General features: G+C 41.7%; 1 protein-coding gene across 1 annotated transcript in view; it reads left to right on the forward strand.

Moving 5' to 3' along the window:
• ANKDD1B (ankyrin repeat and death domain containing 1B) overlaps positions 1 to 26,129 on the forward strand; it is a 62,821-nt gene that overhangs the window by 17,849 nt on the left and 18,843 nt on the right. The window contains exons 4-8 of the mRNA XM_047088085.1: positions 5,050 to 5,148; positions 5,254 to 5,358; positions 13,977 to 14,075; positions 14,834 to 14,932; positions 20,647 to 20,745. Of these exons, the coding sequence (XP_046944041.1) occupies positions 5,050 to 5,148; positions 5,254 to 5,358; positions 13,977 to 14,075; positions 14,834 to 14,932; positions 20,647 to 20,745 (501 nt within the window). The remainder of the gene's footprint in view (positions 1 to 5,049; positions 5,149 to 5,253; positions 5,359 to 13,976; positions 14,076 to 14,833; positions 14,933 to 20,646; positions 20,746 to 26,129) is intronic.

Genomic DNA, 26,129 nt, shown 5'->3' on the forward strand with positions numbered 1-26,129 from the left:
TAAAGTTTAAAAAATTAAAAATTATAAATAAATACATGAGGAAAAATAAAAATAAAAGTTCCATTTAAAACCAAAAAAGGGGCGCCTGGGTGGCTTGGTCGGTTAAGCGTCCGACTTCGGCTCAGGTCATGATCTCACGGTCCGTGGGTTCGAGCCCCGCGTCGGGCTCTGTGCTGACAGCTCAGAGCCTGGAGCCTGTTTCGGATTCTGTGTCTCCCTCTCTCTCTGCCCCTCCCCTGTTCATGCTCTGTCTCTCTCTGTCTCAAAAATAAATAAACGTTAAAAAAAAAAAATTTAAAACCAAAAAAATAGGGGCATCCCGGTGGCTCAGTTGGTTAAGCAGGTGGCTCAGGTCATGATCTCACGGTTTGTGGGTTTGAGCCCTGCATCCAGCTCTGTGCTGACAGCTCAGAGCCTGCAGCCTGCTTTGGATTCTGTGTCTCCCTCTCTCTGCCCCTCCCCCACTCATGCTCTGTCTCTCTCTCAAAAATAAATAGATATTAACAATTTTTAAAAAAAAACTAAAAAAATTAAAAATTGGCTGTCTCAGGAAGGTGGAATGGAGGGTGCTGAACTAGGAAAACTGGGACCTTCATTCTAGGCCCCAAGTTAGACAAGTAATATAGAGCAAACGTTACGAGTATGATATGTAAAATCAGAAGAAACTGACCTCCAATTCTGGTTCTGGTACTTTCAAGTGCTGTGATCTAGTTAATGCTCACTTTCAGGTTCCTTATCTATAAGTTAATATGTCTGCTTTTCTGTTTCCTTTTATCCCTGGCAAAAAATCATCTATTACTCTGTTAAAGTGCCTTCTAAAACTAAGTCTTCTCATGGGGTGCCTGGGTGGCTCAGTCGGTTGAGCGTCCGACTTCGGCTCAGGTCATGATTTCACAGTTTGTGAGTTCGAGCCCCGCATCAGGCTCTGTCCTGACCTCTTGCTAAGAGCCTGGAGCCTGCTTCAGATTCTGTGTCTCCTTCTCTCTCTGCCCCTTCCCCGCTCACGCTTTGTCTCACTCTGTTTCTCAAAAATAAATCAATGTAAAAAAAAAATTAAAAAAAAATAAATAAAACTAAGTCTTCTCACACATCTTATTTGGATCTTGTAATCAACTGTGTTTGTAGCCTAGGAAACCAGTTTGCTAGATGTATACAATATGAGTAAATAAACAAGGAATGAGGGTCTGTGGGGGCACCTCCATTTGTAAAGAGCATAAGCCTTTTGGCATTTATTTTGGCTGCCCCAGAAATTACGTTAATGTATTCTCTTCTTAGGGAAGTACAGGTGTGGAGAAGTGAAAAAGGAAGTCCCATATTATTGAAGTGTAACTCTAAATTAGTGGTTCTCAACTTGGAGCGGGGGCATTGTCAATTTTGTTCCCAGGAAATACTTGGAGATGTTTGGAGATACTTTTAATTGCCGTGGCTGAGGGGAGATATTGGCATTTAATGGGTAGAAGCCAGAGATAACTGCAAAACATCCTATAATCTCAGACAGCCCTCCACAACAAAAAATCACCTGGCCAAAATGTCATAGTGCCACTGTTGATAAGCCTTGTTTTAAATGTACGTACTTTATAAAATTTACATTTCAGCTGTCACACTACGCGGTGAGTTAGTCTATTTAAATATTTGTAATTCCAGTATGAAAAAAATGCTTAACAATTTCTGCACTCTTTTTCCCAAGGAACAATGATGTACAATAACTAGTTGAGGTTCTTCAAAAAATGTGCCCTGAATACAATTCCACTCCTCAATTACCTTTCTCTACACATGAATGCTCTATATTCATTAATACTAAATCCATTTTCTTTTTTTTTTTTTTTTAAATTTTTTTTTTTCAACGTTTATTTATTTTTGGGACAGAGAGAGACAGAGCATGAACGGGGGAGGGGCAGAGAGAGAGGGAGACACAGAATCGGAAACAGGCTCCAGGCTCTGAGCCATCAGCCCAGAGCCCGACGCGGGGCTCGAACTCACGGACCGCGAGATCGTGACCTGGCTGAAGTCGGACGCTTAACCGACTGCGCCACCCAGGCGCCCCAAATCCATTTTCTACATGACCAAAAAAGAGGTCAGAAATATTTTTTATAGAAGATGAATCACATTTTGATAGGAGCTCTTTTTTTCCTAAGAGGTCATCCTTAATTTCAAAGCAGGCAACACTCAGAGATTTCAAGCACTAATCATAAAAGCCAAGAGTCAGGAATTCAAACTGCCAACAACAGGAACTTCTGAAGCCATAAATTCCAAGTGGAGTCATCATTCCTCACAGGCAAAGAATCACTACTCACAGATGTAAATTTCCCCATAGAAGAGTTCATAATACTATGTCTTGTGACACGAAACTGACATGCCTAGGGCAGTTTGTGAGCATGCGTCATGGATTACACTCACAGTTGCACAGAATGCTCTGTAAAGTGTAAAAGGCCCAGAGTCAGTGACAATCTGGCCTTAGCACCAGTCTGGTCGTAAGCAAGAAGGTCAATAACTTCCCCTGGGGAATATTTGCACAGGAAGAGCTTCCCATCGATAAGAAGCTCGGAGAGCTGATGCCTATCATTATCCCCAAAGTACCACCTCCACCTGGGATTCTTTGTTTACATCTAGATCCTCCATTCATCTAGTGTGCCTGTTCCCAAGATTTGGGGATGCCACCCACTTCGAACCTGGAGCTCTTAGCATCGGGGCCATGCATCTTAGGTTACAATTGTGTTTTTTAAATTCCACATATGAGTGAAACCATAGGCTATTTCTCTTTTTCTGACTTGTTTTGCTTAGCATAATAGATTCTAGTTCCATCCACTTTGTTGCACGTGGCAAGATTTCATTCTTTTTGCTTGCTGTGTAATATTCCGTGTGTGTGTGTGTGTGTGTGTGCGCACGCGCGCGCACGTGTCTGTAGATATACATGCATGGTGTGTATTTACATACACATTCACACACACAGACACGCACAGAGACCACATCTTCCTCATACATTCATCAGTTGATGGACATTTGGGCTCTTTCCATAATTTGGATATTGTTGATAGTGCTGCTATAAACATTGGGATGTGTGTGCCCTTTGAATCAGCATTTTTGTATCCTTTGGATAAATACCTAGTAGTACAATTGTTGGGTCATAGGGTAGCTCTATTTTTAATTTTTTGAGGAAACTTCATACTGTTTTCCAGAGTGGCTGTACCAGTTTAATTCCCACCAGCAGTGCAAAAGTGTTCCTTTTTTTTTTCCACATCCTCGCCAACATCTGTTGTTTCTGAGTTAATTTTAGCATTCTGAGAGGTATGAGGTGGTATCTCACTGTGGTTTTGATTTATATTTCCCTGATGATGAGGGATGTTGAGCATCTTTTCATGTGTCTCTTAGCCATCTGGATGTCTTCTTTGGAAAAATGTCTGTTCATGCCTTTTGCCGATTTCTTACTGGATTATTTGGTTTTCGGGTGTTGAGTTTGATAAGTTCTTTATAGATTTTGGATACTAACCCTTTATCCGACTGAGATAGCCAATGTTAATTGTTAGCTATTTCCTTTCACACTTTTCTCCTACGCATTGAGTATATGAGTCTAACTGCCTACAGCATCCCTAAAGGTTCCTGATAAAGTCTCTGATAGTCTGTTTCATGCACATATGCACCTATATTATTTTATACGGAGAAAACATTTCAAGTAAGGTATATATATTGGGATTCTTTTTATAACTTCAGTCTTCTCTGTTTTTTTCTTTTTTGTGTACATACTCCTTCTCCAGTGACTACATTTAACAATGCAGAGTATGTGTGTTTATATCTGTACTTTTCCTCATACTCATAACCATATCCATCTAGGTATTGAGCATCTATCTACCTATGTACCCACCTTTTTAAAATGTTTATTTATTTATTTTTGAGAGAAAGAGGAGGGAGGGAGGGAGAGAGAGAGAGAGAGAGAGGGAGGGAGAGAGGGAGAGAGAGAATACCAAGCAGGCTCCACACTGTCAACACAGAGCCCAATGTGGGGCTCACTCTCATGAACCTGAGATCATGACCTGAGCTAAAATTGAGAGTCAAATGCTTAACCCACTGAGCCACCCCAGTGCCCCTCCAACTCATTATTTTTTATGGCTGCCTGATGTGGTGTCACTGTTCCCTAATGTGTTCAGTATTCCTATTACTAATGGACATTTACCTTTGCTCTCATTTTTTTTTTAATTTTTTTTAATGTTTATTTATTTTTGAGACAGAGAGAGACAGAGCATGAACAGGGGAGGGGCAGAGAGAGAGGGAGACACAGAATCGGAAGCAGGCTCCAGGCTCCGAGCCAACAGCCCAGAGCCCGACGCGGGGCTCGAACTCACGGACCGTGAGATCGTGACCTGAGCCGAAGTCGGACGCTCAACAGACTGAGCCACCCAGGCGCCCCCTTTGCTCTCATTTTTGAGGGTTACAGTTAATATCCTTGTTTATATAACATTAGGTCCTAAAGCTCATTTTCAAGGGATAGATTCCCAGTAGAATTGCTTGTTGAATTTAAAATTTCGGTAGATGTTGCCGAATTGCTGAAACCAAAGTGGTTCATTTCCACTAATACCTTAAGAGAGCACCTTTTTGGGGGTACACTTTTTCAATTGGTTTAATTGCCTTCTTTTTGTTGATTTGTAAGAGGCTTCAAGTATTAGAGAAAGTAACCACTTATGTTTATTAAGATACATTTTGAAAAATCTATTTATTGATTTCATCAGTCTTTCCTTTTGTAACTTGTAGATCAAGACACTGTGTCTTACAGTCTAGATTTTCTTCTAATATATGTACTTTTTGTGTGCTTTTTTACGTGTATAATATGATACAGGATTTGATTTTATTTTCTTCCCTATGGAGAACCACTTGTCCTTGCACCATTTAAAATGTATTCCTCTCCCCCATAGAATTGAAATATTACATTTACTGAATATTAAATTTTCTCCCTATTTCTTCATTTTCAACATTTCAGTATTAACTTGGTCTTTGTTGCCTGAAATAATGTGTTGTGGCTCATCCAAGTGATACTTCTCTTTTCTCTTCTTGGGGAAGCACGGCTTGACAGTAATTCACCTTGCAGCCTGGTCTGGAAGTCTTGAGATCATGCTCATGCTGGTTAGAGCTGGAGCAGACCAGAGAGCCAAGAATCAGGTGGGATGTGGGTCACTCCTGAAAATAGTCCTCACTGTACCAATGTGTGTTGGGGAAGTCTTAAGATTCTTGTGTAATTATGTCCCTTACCTTGGCTCTCTTCAGGATGGAATGAATGCCCTCCACTTTGCAGCTCAGAACAATAATGTACGCATTGTGGAGTACCTCATTCAAGATCTGCACTTGAAGGACCTGAACCAGCCCGATGAGGTATGTTTGCTCTGGTAGGATAGGTCCCGTGTACACGTCCACCTACCTTCCTCTTTCTTCCTACTCCTCCTAGAGCTGCCAAAGCAGTCAGCACAGACAGACCTGGCCCTGTACCCAGCTCCTCCGTCACTCTGGCAGACGGCAGAACAGATGAGAAGTGTTGGTGTTGGTGGTGACCCTGGCATCTGCACTTGGGGAGGATGAGGAGTATTGAGGAAGCCGCTAAGTTCTTTTCTCCCCCTTTACTCTCTCATCCTGGTTGGGTGTAGACAGTATCCACCCTATTTTGTATTTAGAATTTATGCTTTCATTTTACTACATTATGCTTGGCCTTTTTGGAGTGTATTTGGCCCAAGTGTATGTAGTAATGAGCCATGGAATATAATGCAATTTTACTGTACTTGTCTACATTCCTTTTCTTTTCATGTGTAGATATATAATAACAGCTACCACCTGTTGAGTATTTATTGGTGTGCTAGGTACAAAGGAAAGCTATTTACTTACATTATTTCATTGAGAGGTTTAGGGCCTGGTGTATATGGTTTAACAAATCTTTGCTAAATGAATGAATTCTCGTTAATTCCCATAATAATCCTATACAGCAGGATTTTGCTTATTTTTAATTTTTTAATGTTTATTTATTTTTGAGAGAGAATGCAAATGGGGGAGGGGCAGAGAGAGAGGGAGACACAGAATCTGAAGCAGGCTCCAGCCTCCATGCTGTCAGCACAGAACTTGACATGGGGCTCAAACTCACACACTGTGAGATGATGACCTGAGCTGAAGTCGGACACTTAACTGGCTGAGCTGCCCAGGTGCCCTGGATTTTGCTTTTTTTTTTTTCAAATGTTTGTTTATTTTTGCAGGAGAGACAGACAGAGCTGGGGGGGGGGCGGGCGGGGACAGAGAAAGGGAGACACAGAATCTGAAACTGGCTCAAGACTCTGCGCTGTCAGCACAAAGCTGTATGTGGGGCTTGAACTCACAAACTCTGAGATCATGACCTGAGCCAAAGTCAGATGCTTAACCAACTGAGCGAGCCAGGTGCCGTGAATTTTGCTTATTTTTAAAGGTGATGAATTTGAGGCTCAGAAAGGCTGAGTACCTCATCCATATCCCAGAGTTGGACAGTGAGAGTCAGAATTTGAATTCAGGTCTCGCTGACCTCAGTCACCGTGCTGTCCTGTCTCTCTTCTCAGATGACTGTGGACTTTCCTCCTGTGTCATGAACTGTCTTTTCCCTGGAATATCTTCTTCTAGGCCTTTTTCATAAGGGAGTATACCCTGTGAGATTGAAGTTTTGATTTCAAATCGGACCTCTTTTTCACTGTGCCTACAATAGTCTCCATAAAAGTCTCTCCATAAATTAATCAGTAATACCTCATTTCACCTCTTGTAAAAAAACGTTCACATTCTTGTCTGACTCCAGTCTTAAAAACAACAACAACAACGGTAATTTGTTCAAATGAAGTCTATAAGTTTTTTTTACTTCCTCTGAGTATGACTGAGCATCTGTACATTTACAGCTTGGAGGCAGACAGACATGGGCTGTGGTCTGGGCATGTATTAGTTACACGGTTTTAAGCAAGTTCTCTGACTGCTGAAAGCCTCGGTATCTACAAGGGATAATTGGGGAGGCAATACCTCTATGGTTTGATATAGAGTATTGACATTTCCTCAATTTTATGTAAAAAATGCCTATGCCATTGAACTTCACTGTAAGCCATTCTACCACCCTTTTCTAATCAGATACCACCCCTAAGCCATTCTTATGTAGCAGTATTGGAACAGCCACTGTTGAGATGTTTAAATGAGTTAATGACTATAAAACACTTAGCACAGAGTCTGGTACGTGGTAAGTGCTCACTAAATGTAGTTGTTATAACAGTAATCATAGGGCAAAATGCATTGTCTGATTTCCTCAAAATCAGATAGATAGGTAGCATCTAGTGTCACAGTGCGGACATTAGATCATTCTGGTTTGATTGATGCTAGGTAGGGATGTGACCTGTGAATGAATTCCACTCAATTCCATTTAGCAGATATTTGGTATCTATGAGACACATGACGGTCTTCCTTTTCAGTGGGCTCCAGCTGCTTTGACAGGAGACAGCTGTGTATGGGAGGATCAATAGGCTGAAGGGACTCAAAGACCAAAGCAGATTTGTGGGGAGCCTTCACATCTGGAACTTCTGCTGGCCAGAAGCCCTCTTGCCCACCGTCTCTGTAGCTGGCTCTGGGGTTGTCCTGTCCCACCCCTCTTCCTCCTCCTCTGTCTGGTGGGAAAAAGACTGGGGAGCCCTGGCAGCAGACTGTGCAGAACCACATGTCCAACTGAGAGATCTTTTTTAAAAATTTTTAAATGTTTATTTATTTTTGAGAGAGAGAAAGAGCGTGAGTGGGGATGGGGTAGAGAGAGAGGGAGACAGAATCCATATCAGGCTCCAGGCTCTAAGCTGTCAGCACAGAACCCACGAGCTGCAAGATCATGACCTGAGCTGAAGTCTGACACTCAATTGACTGAGCCATCTAGGTGCCCCCCCCCCCCACTGAGAGATCTTAAAATTAAGATGGATTCAGAGACATATGAGGAATGAACAAATAAATACTCCACTGGCTCATTTGGGAGAAAGGAATCTCTGAATCCAATTTTAGTTTTAAAGAAACCTAAGTGGATCAATGCAAAAGACAAAGTCTACTCTTTTTCTGAGATCTGTGAGTGGGGTTCAAGGACGTTGGCAAAATCCAGTATGAACTGGGATCAGGAGCTCAGGATCTATTAATTCATCTTTGGATTTTCCATCTGTGTTTACTTAAAAGTATTGTGGAACTCATTGAATGCATTTGATAGAAAAAACTGCTTCACCCTCATAGCTGGCCCTCTTGCCTACTTTCTTATCGGCAGAATGTGATTGAGAGCCTGTTTACCTGACCAGTATTAGTAAGATTGTTTTCTCTAGCCCAGAGGGAACTCCAAAAGCTAACAAGGAAAGCCTTATAGGGAGGCGGTCTTTATTAATAAAAGGGATGTCACTAGGCCCAGGAGAGTGTGGGTGGGGATGGGAGAGATGGAAGACATGGAAAATACTTTGAGGTTTCTTTCAGGTCCATAGCTTGGGAAATCATGTGTCCTCTCCAGGGGAGAGAGAGTAGAGCAGCCGGGAGAAGTTTTGGGTGAAGTAGTGTAGATGTTCTGAATCTACGTGTAAACTTCCATCTAGTGGTCAAAAATAAGCACTCAAAATGTTTGGAGTGGAGCAGGGACACAGAAAGGAATGGCTTTAGAGTATATGCACAGTTGTTGAATCTAAGAGTTTGGTGGTACAATGTAAGGTTGGTTTCAGCTGCATACTTAATGGGAACTTCCATTGGTTCAAATGAATATAGGAAGTCTTTAGAGGTCAAAATGCAAAGAAGCGTCCCATTTTGGAGTGTTGGGAATAATGAGCATGAGAGGATTTGAAAAGATAGATTTTCTTGTATGGACCTGAGGCCAATATTTAAGGGTTCCAGTGTGCAAGGGGAGAGCTCATCCTACCCACCCTAGGTCCATGACTGCATATTTAACACGCTGCTCCTTCAGTAGTTTTTACTTCATGGAAACTTATTTTTCCCTCTCCAATCTCTAGTTATTAAGGAATCTCCTGGTGTTTTCCTTATGTTGGGGTTCTGTTGTGAGGGTCCCAGGATAAGGAGAGTTGCCATGGGGTGTAGACCTATACACAAGGCACTGGAGGACTTTGTGCTGGGTCCTCCCTGGCCTCCTCTAAGAGGCTCTCCAGGGCACCACCTCCGGGATCTCTATGGGCAAGAAGAGTCAGTTTGGACTTCAGGTGCCTATTGAATGGCTGTTTATGAAATCTTTGTTTATTTTGGTAACTTGTCAAATTTGATAATCCTGGTAGTAAACTTCAAAATGAAAAATAATTTCAAAAACATTTTTAATGTTTATTTATTTGTTGAGAAAGAGAGAGACAGAGCATGAGAAGGTGGGGGTGGGGGTTGGAGAGAGAGAGGGAGCCACAAAATCCAAAGCAGGCTCCAGGCTCTGAGCTGTTAGTGCAGAGCCTGACGCGGGGCTTGAACTCATGGACCATGAGATCATGACCTGAGCCCAAGTCGGAAGCTTAACTGACAGCCACCCAGGTGCCCCCAAAATAATCTCAAATTAACAATTTTAACCCCTTAGATTTGTTCACATGCAAACAATTTAAATGCATTGAATTAAAACATGTTAGGTTAAATATACATTGTGTTAATAAAGGAAAAAGGAATTCTAGCCCCTTCTTATGCTCATTAATTAAGGAAGGCAATCAGCATCCTGAGCTGGGAGGCATTGTGATTTGTCTGCAGCTTGGGGTTCTGACACCACTATTCCATTGCCCTGACTGAAAAATCTCCCTGCCTTGCAAGTGGGCAGGAGTCCTGTGAGGCTGCACTGCATAGAGGTCGACTTGAACATCATTTTAAAAGGATTGGATGGGTAAAAAATGAAATGAGACATGGTAAGAAACAGTATTTAAACAGGAAAAAGACAAGTATTTTTAAAGTTCTTATTTTTCCTAATAACATGTACTAAGATGAGAGAAAAGATTTATATCTCATTTTACTGTCACTTCTTCCTTCTTTATGCTGCCTTTTGATACATTTCTAAAATATAGATTACTTTAAATGCCCTTATTTTGTGTAATATCACGTTCACATTTTTTTCCCCTTGATAATCACATTTTTAAAGGGCATCCAAAGTTGAAAGTAATAGCTGTTTTCTTGGTGAGGAAAAATGTTTCAACTCTGATAACCTCCCATTTCTTCCCAGACTAGGCTTTCTTTGTGGGTGGGTCCTCTGTCACTTTGTTTGGCCATGCAGAAATGCAAGCCTTTGTATTAGCCAAGGGTAAGAGTAAGGCCTTTTTAAAGTTCAACGGACCCCTGGTACTTCTAGTAGTATTCGTTCCCATACTACTAAATATGTATCTGTGAGACTTCTTTCTGCGATGAGTGATAAAAATCCAGTTTAATCTAGATTAAGCAATTTATTTATTTAGTCCTAACTAAAAAGTTGGAGGGTGTATCTGAATGGCTTCAGACACGGCTGGATCCAGCCCCCCCCCTTTTTTTTTCTCCCTCTCCAACTCTCGATTGTCTCTGTTGGCATTATTGGTACTCTCCACAAGGTGGGAAAGATGGCTGCTAGCAGTTTCAAGATATTCTTGGGGATATTCTTATGGATTTTTATTCATAAGAAAGAAAATTTCTCTCATTAAATGATCATATCATTTAATGCCTGGACGGCTCAGTCATTTAAGCATCCTACTCTTGATTTCAGCTCAAGTTATGATCTCACAGTTCATGAGTTCAAGGCCCATGTCAAGCTCAGTGCTGACAACACAAAGCCTGCTTGGAATTCTCTCATTCCCTCTCTCTCTTTGCCCCTCTCCTGCTTGTGCATGCATGTGTACATACTCTCTCAAAATAAATAAACTTTAGGAAAAAAATAAATGTGCATATATAAATCTCAGAAACAACTCTCTTCGGCCCTGCTTGAATCATCTACCTAATCCTGGACCAATCACTGTGACCAGCGTGGGTTAAAGTGATCACTTCATGTGGCGGGTGAAACCTGGCAGTTGACAGCACTAAATGGATAAATGGTGTCTGTATAAGTGGGGAAGTTCTCAAAAGGAAAATGAACCTGCTGTTACTAGAAGAAACATAGACATAAAAGCAGTAAATGTCTACTCTGGGACACAACACCCTCATGTATCATTTATGGTTTCTGTGGGTAAAGGGCTAATAAGACCCCTTTTGCTTCTGCCTGAGAATTTAAATTTTTTTTAACGTTTATTTATTTTTGAGACAGAGAGAGACAGAGCATGAACGGGGGAGGGTCAGAGAGAGGGAGACACAGAATCTGAAACAGGCTCCAGGCTCTGAGCGGTCAGCACAGAGCCCGAAGCGGGGCTCGAACTCACGGACCGCGAGATCATGACCTGAGCCGAAGTCAGCCGCTTAACCGACTGAGCCACCCAGGCGCCCCTTCTGCCTGAGAATTTAAACGTTAGTTAACTTTCCAGCTCTGTGTTACTGCAAACAAGATTAGCGTTGTTTATGATAAAAATGACCCCTAATTGGCAAATTGCATCTGGACTTGGAGGAACTACAGATGCACTATCATCACCGGGGGGAAGCCATATTTTGGGTTTGGGCTTCCCTGACTGTAATGACTTATAACTAATGGAGCACATCCCTTGTGGGGATCTGGAAGCTATGCTTGGGGTATTTATTCCTGTGGGGCACCATCCTTCTAGACAGGGTGGCTCCATTGCCTGTCCACTGTAGATTTGTCACCTTGCAACTGAGCTATCACCTGGGGGGCCAAAGGCAGCAGCTCCTGGACAACTCTGTAGGGACATGGTATGAAGAGGAATGGCTGACCTTGGCCAGCTGTGGTTTGTGTCCCATATCTTCAGAGTAAAGTGGTGTCAGATGTGGCCGGTGATAATTCCGTTATTCTGAAATCTTTAATTGAAGCCAAAAAGACCCTCTGGTGGGCATTGAAGTCATTCTCATAAATCTTTGAGATAGGGCAGTTGCTTTAAGGAAGCCCTGCTAGTGAGGGGTGACAGCAGCTCAACTCCAACTACTTAAAGGGAAAAAAAAAAAAAAAGGAATTTATTGACTCATTCAGTTAGACACTTTAGGCACAGGCAATTTTAGTTATGTCTGAATCCAGCAGCGCAAATGATGTCAACAGGGCTCTTGTCTCTTTTTCCATTTCCAGCTCTGCTCTCCACTATGCTGGCTTTATTCTTAGGCAAATTGTCCTCATCAGGTAACAGGGAGGACTGCTGATGGCTTAGCTGCTGCTGATTCTAGACTACAAATAGAATGCGCAGAAAAATAATCCCACGGTTGACCCTGATTGGCCTGGCGTGGCATGTGACCATACCTGAACCAAACAGTGTGACCAAGGGATATATTGTGGAAGAGGCAGGAGCCTGTAATTAACAGCTCCACAAAAAAAACAGGCCCTCTAGAGGAAAAGATGATGGGCAGGAAACATCACCAGTGCTCTTTTCTCCCATCCCAGTGCATTCATGAACTTAAAAGGCTGCCTTCTTCATTTCTTGTCACCTGTCTCCCCACCCACAAGCACACATTCATGCTGAGTTAAGTACTCCCGCGTGTCACCAGGGTTCAATTCCTATATTTCATTATCATTGCTTGCTCATGTGTCCATTTTCCCTTTTGCACTCTGAGCTTCTTGAGGATGGGGCAGTGTATCTTTCATCCCAGCCACTCTGTGGCTGAGCACAATATCTGGCATATTCATAGATGCTCAGTAATTGTGGAATAAATTAATGAATAATTTATAAAGGTATGTGACTAAATGTTTTCATGTAGTGTATAATCATGTCTCTCACATCTTTTTGTCATTTTTTTATATGAACCTTTTGTCTCCATTTGCATATATTTGAATAACCTAGATTCAATAATTTTTGGTCTATCATTTCCAAAATGTTGTTCATGGCTCAAGACTAAATTCTCTTCAATTAGGGGTCTAACTTGCTAACAGAAGACTGGGGGTCGAAGCAGTCTCTGTTCCTTCTCTTTGCCCTTCCTTAGTGACTTTATGAGAATGACAATGAGAGTCAGGCCTTCCAGCATAGAAGCTTGGGGATGTAGGCCTCACTGGCAAACAGGTCTGGCTCAAGAATAATGAATTAGGTGAACTTTTTGGCACCATTTTGTTTCTCCAACTTCCATATATGTGTGAATGGAGAGCTCCATAGGGCTGATCCTCGTGGACATTTTGTTTTGCCATTTATTATTTCAACATTTTTCCTTTTTTTCCCAGTTATGGGGGAGTCATGTGCTGTTATCTCAAGTTAACAGTCTCCATGATCTTTTGATTACCCTGCATTAGCAGATCAGATAACAAATCTCAGATTCAGATTCAGGAACCTTCTTATAAAGAGGCTTGTATCTTGTTTTTCACATTTCAGACATTTTTCTAAGCCTTTGGTTAATAACACAGCAAGCCAATTTGTGTTTTCTTTATTTTTTTAAAGTTTATTTATTTATTTTGAGAGAGAGGGAACACGTGTGACCAGGGGAGGGGCAGAGAGAGAGGGAAAGAGAGAGAATCCCAAACAGGCTTTGTGCTGTCAGCACAGAGCCTGATAGGGGACTTGATCCCATGAACCATGAGATCATGATCCGAGTGGAAATCAAGAGTAGGTTATTTAACCGACTGAACTACCCAGGCACCCTCATGAGTGTTTTCTTTAAATGAAGAAAATACTTCTGTCTCCATTCCCCTCCCCCCCCCCCAACTATCTTTTCTTCCTCCTTGAAAATATCTGGAGTTAGATAGGGCACCATCTGATGGGTGGCTCAGTTGGTTAAGTGTCCAACTTAAGCTCAGGTCATGGTTTCATGATTCATGGGTTCAAGCCTTATGTTGAGCTCTGTGCTGACGGCTCGGAGTCTGGAGCCTGCTTCGGATTCTGTGTCTCCCTCTCTCCCTCTTCCCTGCTTGTGCTCTGCCTCTCTCTGTTGTCTTGCTTATTCAATAAATGTATAATAAACACTGGAGGTTTGTGATTTATTTTCAGAAAGGAAGAAAACCATTTCTTTGGGCAGCTGAGAGGGGCCACATTGAAATGATAGAAAAACTTATCTTCCTTAATCTACATACTTCAGAAAAAGACAAGGTGAGTTGGACTTTTATTTCTTTGCTGAGAATGAGAGAAAGGGGGTGGTGACAGCTGGTATATAGATTTGGTGATGGCATTTTGGTCAGGAATAGACTTGTTCACTTGTTACTACAGTCAGAATAATGGAATATCCAGATGAAATGAACCCACTTTGGCAGTGGATCATCCAGATTGCCAGTTTTCACCCAATAAATGTTTGTGAACTCAGTAGATTACATGGATTTTTTCCACTGTCAATTCCAGTGCTCTTTGTCCCTTGAGGTCTGCTGAAGAGTCAGTCGTACCTGACTGGGGAGGGAAACCCTGATAGACACCCATATCTATATTCACATCTTTGATTATTTTCTTAGGAGAAATTCATATGTATACATAGAATTGTGGGCTCAAAAGTTCTACACATTAAATTGTTTGGTATACATTGCTAAAACTATCTCCCAGAAATTTTTCACCAGTTTATCTTCACATAGGTTATGTGAATTGCTTTTATTGTTTCACCTTTTGCTAGCAAATTAGCAGCAAAGGTAGAATGAGGGGCATGGGTGGTGTTTTCCCACTTGTTGGATCAACTATGTCTTTTCATTTGAAACTGTAAAAAATTATAAATTTCACTTGAAACTGTGGATAATGTGGCCCACACTCTGGACCACAGCTTTAACCTAAATGAAACCCCTCAGAAACCTCATTACAGTCCTGACCATTGGAGGGTCATGTTGCTCAGTGCAGCGGACTCTATGGTGAGTTTGTCTCTGTTGCAGGAGGGAAATACTGCCCTGCACCTTGCAGCAAAGCATGGTCACAGTCCTGCGGTCCATGTGCTGCTAACCCAGCAGCAAGAAATAAATGAGATCAATGAGGTATGTGAAGGTGCTCGTTAGGGGTGGGCACAAGACTCAAAAGTGGAAGGGTGGGAGGAATGGCTTTCATGGGAGGAAAACAAAGATGTTAGTGCCACAGAGTGTAAAATGTGATGTTACAAGATTCCTTCTTTTTTCTCTAAAGTATCCCAGCAAGTCATTTGTTAGTCCATTCATTTATTTACCCACTGACTCAAAAAATATTTGTTGAATATGTACTCTATTCTGGAGAGAGTATGTATTCTTATTCTAGAAGTCTAAGGGCAAGAAGGGCATTCAAAAAGGTGGGAGCTGAGAGGGCCAAAGCATAGAGATACAGAAAGGCTGTGCTCACCAGGAGACCTTGGCTTTGACTTGAAGATAGTGGAGACCTTGAAGGGTGTTAAGCAGCAGAGAGGAATGAGCTCTGTGTTGGTTACAGGTCTGTGACTGTCCCAGTGGTTTGAAGTGGGGGCTTGGTGCCTGCAGAGGCTGGAGGTGGGGACCCCAGTCAGGTGACAGTGGAAATTGGTGAAGCAAGAACTATGGAAAACCTGTCACCAGGGCACTTACAAGGAGCAAATAGGATGAAGCAATAGGAGGAGACAGAGGCCACAGGATTTGTGACCAGAATTAGGGAGAGAGAAGACTTTCTGATACCTGACTCACTGGTTTGGACTACTGGGAGGGTGGGGTTGCCCCCCCTAAGCTGTGAGCACAGGGCAGAGTATGTGGGTGAGATCAGTAACAAGGGTTTTGAATGGGTTTGTGATGAGGCACCTGGGAGGGGGGCAGACATTCAGGTGGGGAGCAGTGGGGAGATAGAAACTATCTGGGGTTCAGTGGAGGGTAGGGAGATAGAAACTGGGCATAAGGCTTACGTGGAGAAGTTGTGCCAGGGAGGCAGATCTGCTCTAGGTGGTCACTTTAAACCTTTGAGTCAATGATTTTTGGACTGACTCTTTGGAAACTCAGGTGAATGGAGTCCTCTTGGACTTCATAGTTTAACGTTCTGATAAATTCTAAACTTAATACCTCTCTGAGCAATACTCTAAGAGGTAATATAATCATTGAAGACATCGATGACTGTGAGGTATATCATTATTTTATGTAACACTAAGAAAAAAATAATGCTGCCAATTAAACAGTGACACAGACAAGCAGCTTTTTTGTCCTTTAGAATAGTTTATACTTATGGAAAGAGTTTCTTAGATGTTTACCTTAGATTTTTTATTATACACATATAAAGGAACAAATAAATAAGTTGGTTCGTAAACTTCACACTGAGCTTGATTCTTACTCAGTCTTGATGTCCTTGCTTTTTGAAACAAAATACAGTCCTCTGTGCCTTCAAAGGTGCTTGCAATGCAACATTTCTTTAAGGTTACCCTATATGGTTTCTGAGATTTAAGCCAACACCCATTCTGATTTCATACACATGACAAGCAGTGACAGCATCACATACACTACCTGGTTGACTAAGATTGTGAGACACATCCTGATCTCAGATAAAACAAGATGGGACTTAGTATTGGTGGCTTTTGACCATAAAACTAGCAACCTAATGGAAAGGGAAGGCTATGAAAGGGAGTATATGTGATGCCTGGGCCAAGTCTGTATTCCCTTTGGACCAGAGAAGCCCACCAGGCTAGTCCCATGCATCCCCGGATCTGGGCACCCAGAGATTGAAAGCAGGGCTCTGACTGTGTGGGTCAGGTCCTGGCTCCGTCGCTCTTCTAGGTAAGTGATCTTGGGCTCAGCACATAGCCCCTCTTAGCCTCAGTTTACTCATCTGTCAAATAACCTCATAAGGCCATAGTGAAGTTTAAATGTGAAGGCTGTGGCACACACTTAGCACCTGGAATAGTGCCTGGCACACGGTAGGCATGTAATAAGTGGCATCTGTTATCATTGGTGTTATCTTGGTGCAATAAATGGGATCATAGTTATCATTTGTTGTTGTTTTTTAAGTTTGTTTATTTTGAGAGAGAGAGAGAGAGAGAAAGAGAGCGAGCAAGCACAGTCAGGGGAGGGGCAGAGAGAGAGAGAGAGAGAGAGAAAGAAAGAGAGAGAGAGAGAAAGAAAGAGAGAGAGAGAGAGAGAGAGAGAGAGAGAGAGAGAGAGAGAGAGAATCCCAAGCAGGCTGTATGCTGCCAGCACAGAACACAATGTGGGGCTTGAACTCACGAACCGTGAGATCATGACCTGAGCTGAAGTCGGACACTTAACTGATGAACCATACAGGCAGCCTCATGGTTATCATTTGTATCAGTGGTATATTATTATCCTCATTTTTTCTTTTCAAGTTCTTGGGAGAATTGAAGCCAAGCTTTCTTTTTTTGTATTTTCGTAAGTTGATTTATTTATTGAGAGAGAGAGAGAGAAAGAGAGAGAGCACGCGTGCACACAGGGGAGGGGCGAGAGAGGAGGGAGAGAGAGAATCCCAAGCAAGCTCTGCACTGAAAGCTCCATCCCATGAACCATGACATCATGACCTGAGCCAAAATTGAGAGTCAGACACTTAACTGACTGAGCCACCCAGGCGCCCAAGCCAAGCTTTCACTTGAGGATCATGGACAAAAATAGAGCCTTCATTTGTTTACTTTAGTGTGCATTCAGTCTTTTCTGACCGTCTGGCATAATAATGATCAGGTTTAATTGGTTTAACTTATTTAAAGATCTCAGGAATTTGGTCTTCTTAAATACAAGTTACGAATGATGTGTGAGAAACGTGAGGAAAAAAAAAATGTGAATCACCTAGAATAAATCTTAGGTGTGATTAGCCTTCACAAATCAATATAGAGATCAAGTCCTATAGTCACAGGATTTAATTTAAAGTCTTGGTCATGCTTGCCCAGCTGTGTTTTAATACTTTACCACTGGAATGTGTGCACTTGGATTTTATCCACCATTTAGCTATTTTTGAGTTAGGGCACATTAGAGAGAGCTCATAAAGTCCAACACACTGTAATTGCAGATTATGATAGGTTTTATCTGCAGAGAATGAAGTGTCTAGTGATAATATCAGCCCTTTGAATAAGGCCCATAATCTTTATACAGTCATGGGCTGCCTACGTTTCCTAATGTAAGCTGTTGCCAGACCAGTTGGAGTGATCCATGTGAATATACTCTAGCGGGGCTGTCTCTAAATAGTCTTGGAAGCAAACTCTCCTATCAGTAAGGAAATACGGGCATGCATCTGTCATATGCACACTTATAATTAAACTAATACATTACAAAATATATGCCAGAAATATACATTTTAAAAATTTAAGATAAAAATAAATAGTAGTTTTGTATTTTCTCCACACTGAAATGATTATTTTTTTTTAATATTTTTTTTCAACGTTTATTTATTTTTGGGGGGACAGAGAGAGAGCATGAACGGGGGAGGGGCAGAGAGAGAGGGAGACACAGAATCGGAAACAGGCTCCAGGCTCCGAGCCATCAGCCCAGAGCCTGACGCGGGGCTCGAACTCCCGGACCGTGAGATCATGACCTGGCTGAAGTCGGACGCTTAACCGACTGCGCCACCCAGGCGCCCCTGAAATGATTATTTTAGAGATACCAGATATATTTTCCTTCCATTTTTTTTGTGTTCCTGTGCATATATATTCTTATTGGTTGTCCAGAGTTCATATGACTATTCTTTAGCTCTTGGATATTTTATTTTATTTTATTTTATTTTATTTTATTTTATTTTATTTTATTTTATTTTATTTTATTTTATTTTATTTTATTTATTTTATTTTATTTAATTAATTTATTTTTTTAAATATATGAAATTTATTGTCAAATTGGTTTCCATACAACACCCAGTGCTCATCACAGCAGGTGCCTTCCTCAATACCCATCACCCACCCTCCCCTCCCTCCCGCCCCCCATCAGCCCTAAGTTTGTTCTCAGTTTTTTTTTTTTAATTTTTTTTTTTCAACGTTTATTTATTTTTGGGACAGAGAGAGACAGAGCATGAATGGGGGAGGGGCAGAGAGAGAGGGAGACACAGAATCGGAAACAGACTCCAGGCTCCGAGCCATCAGCCCAGAGCCCGACGCGGGGCTCGAACTCACGGAGCGCGAGATCGTGACCTGGCTGAAGTCGGACACTTAACCGACTGCGCCACCCAGGCGCCCCTGTTCTCAGTTTTTAAGAGTCTTGGACATTTTATTTATATCCTTTTTTCTTTTCTTAAAAATTAGGCTGTCATGAGCCTCTTTGTATAAAAACCATAGTCTGAATTCCTCACTATTTCCTTTAGGTGTATTCTTAAAGGGAGGATTGTTGGGTCACAGATACAAATGTTTATTAGGCTCCTGATATGTTAAAGATGTGAATTCTTGGGGCGCCTAGGTAGCTCATTCGGTTGAGCATTGGATTCTTGATTTCAGCTCAGGTCATGATCCCAGGTTCATGGGATAGAGTCCTGCATCTGGCTCAGTGCTGGCAGCACAGAGCCTGCTTGGGATTCTCTTTCTCTGTCTATCTGTTTCTGTCTGTCTCTCTCTCTTCCCCTCTGCCCCTCTTGGAGTGTGTGCACACATGATCTCTCTTTCAAATAAAAATTTAAAAAAAATTTTTAAATGATGTGTGAATTCTTTCCTTCACATTTTTCACTAATGCTTTTCCCACTGTGGTTTGCCATTTGGCATCTCTTTTCCAGGAAAATGAGAAGGCATATTATGAGGAGAAATTCCTCTGTAACAGATGGCTGTCCCAGACCCTCATGTAAAGCAAGCTGGATATAGTTTTTCCATCTCATTGGGATGGGAACATTGGTTCCATGCCCCTGCATCCCTCTTGACATGATTGCTCATATCTAATTAGCTATAAGTAAAACCATTTGAACTTATCCTAATGCATTTTTAAGCAGAATAATGCCCATGGGGGGGGGGGAAATGTTTAGGGAATGAGAAGGGATTCTGCATTTTTTCCCAAAATTTTCAGGAAAGAATCTGCATGAGAAAGGGATAATATCCAAATGGCTTTTGTGTGATACCAGTTCTTTCCTTTTTTTCTGTGCTTTGGCCTAAACTAAGCTCTCACTTTACCCTACTAGCATTTATCATAATGAGTTTCAGGAAACTTAATTACTGAGAAAGAGTATTACTGTGTTGTTGTTGTTTTTTTTTTTAATGACACACAATCGTTTAAATCAGTTTTTAACGTTAAAGCTATACTTGGTACAAATGTGCTTCTGTTTTTGTGTGTTTCACACTGAATTATAATTCATATTTCCATGATTATCTTGCTTAATAGGCTGTTACCTTCTTGTGGGCAGGATTTATGTGTGTTTGTCATTTCAATCCCAAAGCCTTTGCCCAACAGGCAGTAAGTGTCCAATAAATGTTTTGGAGATAAAATAGTAAAGATTAAGAGTATAATGGTGGATGAAAACCCTGTAAGGAGGCAGAATAACAGGATCCGTATGGGTGCAGGCTTTGGAGCCAAACATCCGGATTTGCAGCCTAGCTTTGTCACTTTTCAGCTAAGGCTTAATTTCTTTATCTGTAAGTGGGGATATTAATCCTGACCTCGTAGGGTTGTGCATTTAACTCTGCCAAGGCATATAGTCTTGGCAATATAAGTTGTCATATAGATGCTCAGTAAATGCTATCCATTAAGAGTAATGCACAAAAGGTATAGAGAAAGCATGCTGTTCCTCAAGTAATTTTATTTCATGTCAAGGGGCAATTAATTTTAACTTTTTTCCTTTTATTTATTTATTTTTTTTTAAGAATGGAGAAACACCATTCTTTCTGGCTGTTAAAGGAGGTCATGAAGAATGCAGCAAAGTGCTCCTGACAGCAGGAAGTGATATCAACATTCCAAATAAGGTATGTGCTCCATGCCATGTTCGCTCACACAGTGGAGGGGGACTCAAAATGTTCTTTGAGTAATCTGGTCCTGCATTGATCCACTCACTAGGCCTTTGTAGAATTAATATTTATAATTTTGGAAAACAGGGGCAAGCGGAACAGATAGTTGTTGTTCTCAAGTACAGAGACATTCTCACTGTACCTTGATTTCTCCCTAACAACTATATATGCCTGGCTTATATACAGTAAGTACAAAAAAAAATATTATTGTGTGGAAGCCCACGTGGTCCGTCTGGAACCTGAAGAGGATAGGATGGAGCCTTCTTGTAAATACAGAATGCTTTTGTATTCATGGTGTTAAGATCCCTTGTCACCTATCTTCTTTTTTTGGTGAGGAAATTAGAATTTAGAAAAGTTAAGGAACTCATTCAGGATTATCTGACCAGTTGGTGGCAGTGGGGAGGATTCTAACCAGGTTGATGGCCTTGGCTTCCAGATGGTTTTACTTTCTTATTCTATTTTTCTAAATAATTTTAAATTGCAATGAAAATAACAAAAAATCAGAATAGTACCAAAGGGTATATGATGAAAAGTGTCATTTTACAACTATACATCTCAATTTCTCCTCCCTAGAATTAATGTAATTAATAGCTTATCTTGCAGGAATTTTCTGTGCATTTACATGGAAAATGTACACGTGTGTAAGTACTGGCACCACATAGATGATAGCACACTGCATGTATCTGCTGCTCTGCACCTTGTTTATTTTTTAAGTGCCAATAAATGTTGGAGCTCTCTCCATAGCAGAGCAGTGTATAGGCACACCTTAAAGATATTGCGGGTTTGGTTCCAAGCCACTGCGTATCATAACAGAGTGAGTGAAATGAATTTATTGGTTTCCCAGTTCATGTAAGAGTTAGGTTCACATTACACTATAGTCTGTTAAGTGTGCAATAGCATTATGACCCCCCAAAACAGTGTACACACCTTTATTACAAACTGCTTTATTGCTGGGGTGCCTGGGTGGCTCAGTCGGTTAGGCATCTGACTCTTGATTTTGATTCAGGTCATGATCTCACGGTTCATGAGATGGAGCCCCACATCTTCCCTGACTGCATGGAGCCTGGTTGGGATTCCCTCTCTCTCTCCCTCTCTCTCTACCCTTCCCCTTCCCTCTGTCTCTCAGAAAAAAAAATTAAAAAAAAATACTTTATTGCTAGAGAATGCTAATAACTATCCTCTACATTTTCAGTGAGTCATAATCTTTTTGCTGATGGAAGTTACCTCCCCCACTTAAGGTATGCCTATAGAGACAATTCCTTTTTCAAATGGTACAAAGTTAAACACTAGAATCAAGAATAAAGTCCCAAACCAGTAATGTTTTATATTCTTGTATTCTGCGGGTAGAAATGTACTTTTGTACAATGCTTTTGGAAAAAAGCATTCTGTCACTTTCCCTTCACCCAGGCTTGAGAAATTCTGTTAAGGGAATAACCTTGGAAAAAGCTACATGCATTAAGATAGATAATAAAGTTACTTCCAGTGGCTGAGAATTAGATACAATCTATATATGCAATGAAGTCTATAGGAAAGCCACATAAAAGTTTGCTGCACCTTTTTCTTGGAATATCATGTTGCTATTAAAAAATATTAGGGGCGCCTGGGTGGCTCAGCCGGTTAAGCGGCCGACTTCGGCTCAGGTCATGATCTCTCCGTCCGTGAGTTCGAGCCCCGAGTCGGGCTCTGTGCTGACGGCTCAGAGCCTGGAGCCTGTTTCAGATTCTGTGTCTCCCTCTCTCTGACCCTCCCCCATTCATGCTCTGTCTCTCTCTGTCTCAAAAATAAACGTTAAAAGAAAAAAAATTTTTTTTAAAAATATTAACCATTGGGGTACCTGGGTGGCTCAATCAGTTAAGCATCCGACTTCAGCTCCAACAGTGATCGGGTTTGAGCCCCACGTCTGGCTCTGTGCTGACAGCTCGGAGCCTGGGGCCTGCTTTGGATTCTGTGTCTTATTCTCTATCTCTCCCCCACTAAATATATTGCAATATTGAAAAATGTTTATGATAGAACCCTAATAGAAAAACAATATGTGTTTATACATACATTTTCACTGTCTAAAATTTACATTTCCATGGACAAGATTGCGGGAGAGAATGGAAAATGAAGATACTATGAGTTGATTCCCACTGATGTTGCAGGCTTATCTATGCAGTAAATGAACCTCACATTAATAATTCATGGGGCCCACGAAATCCTCAGAATGTAGAGAGCTGTGCTGTTGTTCAGGCATTCCCAAGTGCTTCCCTGCCTACCCCCCCTACTATCTACAGCCACCCTGGAGTCCCTGGGAAGGCCTCCCTCATTATCAGGGTCCTTTGAGCTCATTCATTTTGGCTGACTCCATCATTCTATACCCTCCCTCCCTTCTGTACTTAATTTTGTTTGGCCCCCAGAGAGGTTTTGCTTTGTAATGGTTTTCACATGCTCACATTCTCACTCCCACCCACCCCGACCTCGCCTAGGAGTACAGGCCCCACATTGTCCATATCCTTATAGTCTTGGCCTCATCAGGGCAGCCCAGAAATTGTTCTGAGTCCATTTTTGAGCTTTTACATTTTCTTGAGTTTTCCCCTGAGTTCATTAGCACACTTCCTAGATGAACAGCCTAACCCAGCAAAGACCCTGGGGGAATAAACTGTGTGCACCAGGAAGCATGCAGCACGGACACATTACTACGGGGCAAGTTAGACTATTTTGCTCTTCCATCTGTAGGTGATTACTGTGTTTGATCTTGGAAATGCTTCACCTGTTGACATTGATTAGTCTTGCCCTCCAGGAGCAAGGTCTATCCATCCATCCATCTGTTCCTTCCTTCCTTCCTTCCTTCCTTCCTTCCTTCCTTCCTTCCTTCCTTCCTTCCTTCCTTCCTTCTTCTTTATTTGTTTTTGAGGGGGGAGAGAGAGAGAGAGAGAGAAAGAGAGAATGCACAAACAGGGGAGGGGCAGAGAGAGGATCTGAAGCAGGCTCCACACGGATAGCAGACAGCCTGATGTGGGGTTCAAACTCATGAACCGTGAGATCATGACCTGAATCGAAGTTGAATGCTTAACCAACTAAGCCACCCAGGTGCCCCTGGGTCATTTCTGAGAAGGTGATTGGAGAGAATTGATTTAGCTATGAGCAGAGACTTCCTCCATTTGTGATGGATGTAATACTGCCCAGAGTTTGGTCAATAGATGCTCCTCAGGGTCATACTAAATGCCTCTGGTGCAGTGAAGACTTTTGTAGACCTTAACAACTCATTTCTGGAGACCCCACCCTTATATCCTATCAAACATATTTAAATGCCCCAACATTCCACATTAATTTTTTTTGCTGTAAATTATTTTCAAAGACTTTTTTATTGGCTGTGATAAACTCCCCTAATTTATGACTGACGCTGGTTTCTTAGAACTCTCTACATACTTGGGAATTAGAGGAGGTGAAAAAAATTAACCTACAAATTGTTACAAATGTAATGAATATTTTATGACTGTTACATTTAACAGTCAATGAGGTATGAATATGTCAATTAAATATTTATTCACTTCAAGTTCCTCGTTTTCTTTTGGTATCTTGGAATCAATAATTTTTTTGCTAAAGATTTTAAACATTTCTTTGGCTCCTAAAAAGTCTGTAAGCCCTGTACACAGTGCCTGTAGTGCCTCTGGGGTAAAGTGCTGGAGTGCCTCAGCTCTTCCTACTACGTTCTGGCTTCAGGTTCTTCACAAACTTGTTTCTGATTTAGATCTTTTCACTCGGGCACTTCTTACCATTCTGATCTCGGTCCAAATTTCACCCCACCTGGGAGGATTTTCTTGATCACTCACCAGAAAGTAGCCATCCAGCCCTGCTGTTTTACTTTGTTTTGTTGCACTTATTATTAGCTGATATTATTCTAATAACATCTAGATTTAGTAAATGGATTTATTCTCCCATCTACGGATTCACTGATCTACCAGTCTGCCAATCTATAGATCAGTTGATTGTCCACCTCTACTGGAATGTGATAATGGACATCTTGTTTACTGTCATATCTCCCCACTATCCAACATGGTGCTGGCAGATAATAAACGCTCAATTATTTTTTTGTGGAATGAATATGATGACGGTTATGATTACTGTACATATTTACTAGCTCATTTATCCTCTCAATATTACTATGGTTTGAGACAAAGAGGTAGGATGGTGTGATAGGTACACAAAATAATGCTCCCCCGCCCCCCGCCCAACGTTATCCATATCCTAATCCTTGGAACCTGTGAATATGTTATATTACAAGGCAAAGTGGGATTCAGGTTGCACATGGAATTAAGGTTGCTAATCAGCTGACCTTAAAATGAGATTATCCTCATTTATCCAGGTTGGGCCCAATGTAATTACACGGGTCTTTTAAAGTAGAAGAGGAAGGCAAGTGAGGAGGCCAAAATGATACAGGGTGAAGACTTGGTGGACCATTGCTGGTGCACCTGAAGATGAAGAGAGAGGCCATGAGCCACAGGATGTGGGCGGCAATGTCCACAAACTGGCAAAGTCAAAGATGTGGATCTTCCCAAGGGCCTCCAGAAAGGCCTGTAATTTAGCCCAGTGAGACCCATTTCAGACTTCAGACCTCCAGAATTGTAACATAGTACATTCGTATTTTTTAAGCCACTGAGTTTGTGGCAATTGGTTATTAGCAGTGATAAGAACTAATAGTTATGTTCTTTTTTACAGATGAAGACAAACAGGCCCGTACTTGAGAGGCCAATTATTCAAGGTCATATAGTAGGAGCTCAAGCTAGAGTCCAGTTGGTCAGCATGTGTATTGTTCTTTTTAATATCATCTTATCTATTGGCTTCATAACAAACCAACCCAGAGTGCAATGGCTTAAACCAACAACACCTTATTATCTTTCGTGGCTCTTGGACTGAGAAATTCTTACTTTGGGTCTGTTATGTGGTTGTAGTCAGATGTCAGCCAGGACTTAGGTTATTTGAAAGCTTAAGTGAGCTGGCCGTTCGTGTGACTCACTCACATGACTGGCAGTTGGTGCCATCTGTCAGCTGGGAGCTCAGCTGGGGCTCTTGAATGGCATGGACATGTGGTCTCTCTTCTTCACAGCATGGCAGCTGGTTTTTAATAGGCAGGGAGGTGAAGCTGCCAAGCTGGGTAGTGGCTGCACCTGGGTCTGGCACACTGTCATTTCTGCCATACTCTGCTGATTGGTCCAAGCAGTTATAGGGTCCACTCAGATTCAAGGGGAGACCTCTTGATGGGGCAGTGGGCAGTCTCAGGCCAGCATGTGAGATGGTGCTTACTTATGCAGCCACTTTTTGGAAAACATAACATCCTGTAGAACCTTATTTGGTTGGTGGGC

Source organism: Lynx rufus, unplaced genomic scaffold (assembly GCF_022079265.1).
Source record: "Lynx rufus isolate CCGP_SWC_20201006 ecotype Redwood Valley unplaced genomic scaffold, mLynRuf1.p SCAF_1, whole genome shotgun sequence".
NCBI classification, from domain to species: domain Eukaryota; kingdom Metazoa; phylum Chordata; class Mammalia; order Carnivora; family Felidae; genus Lynx; species Lynx rufus.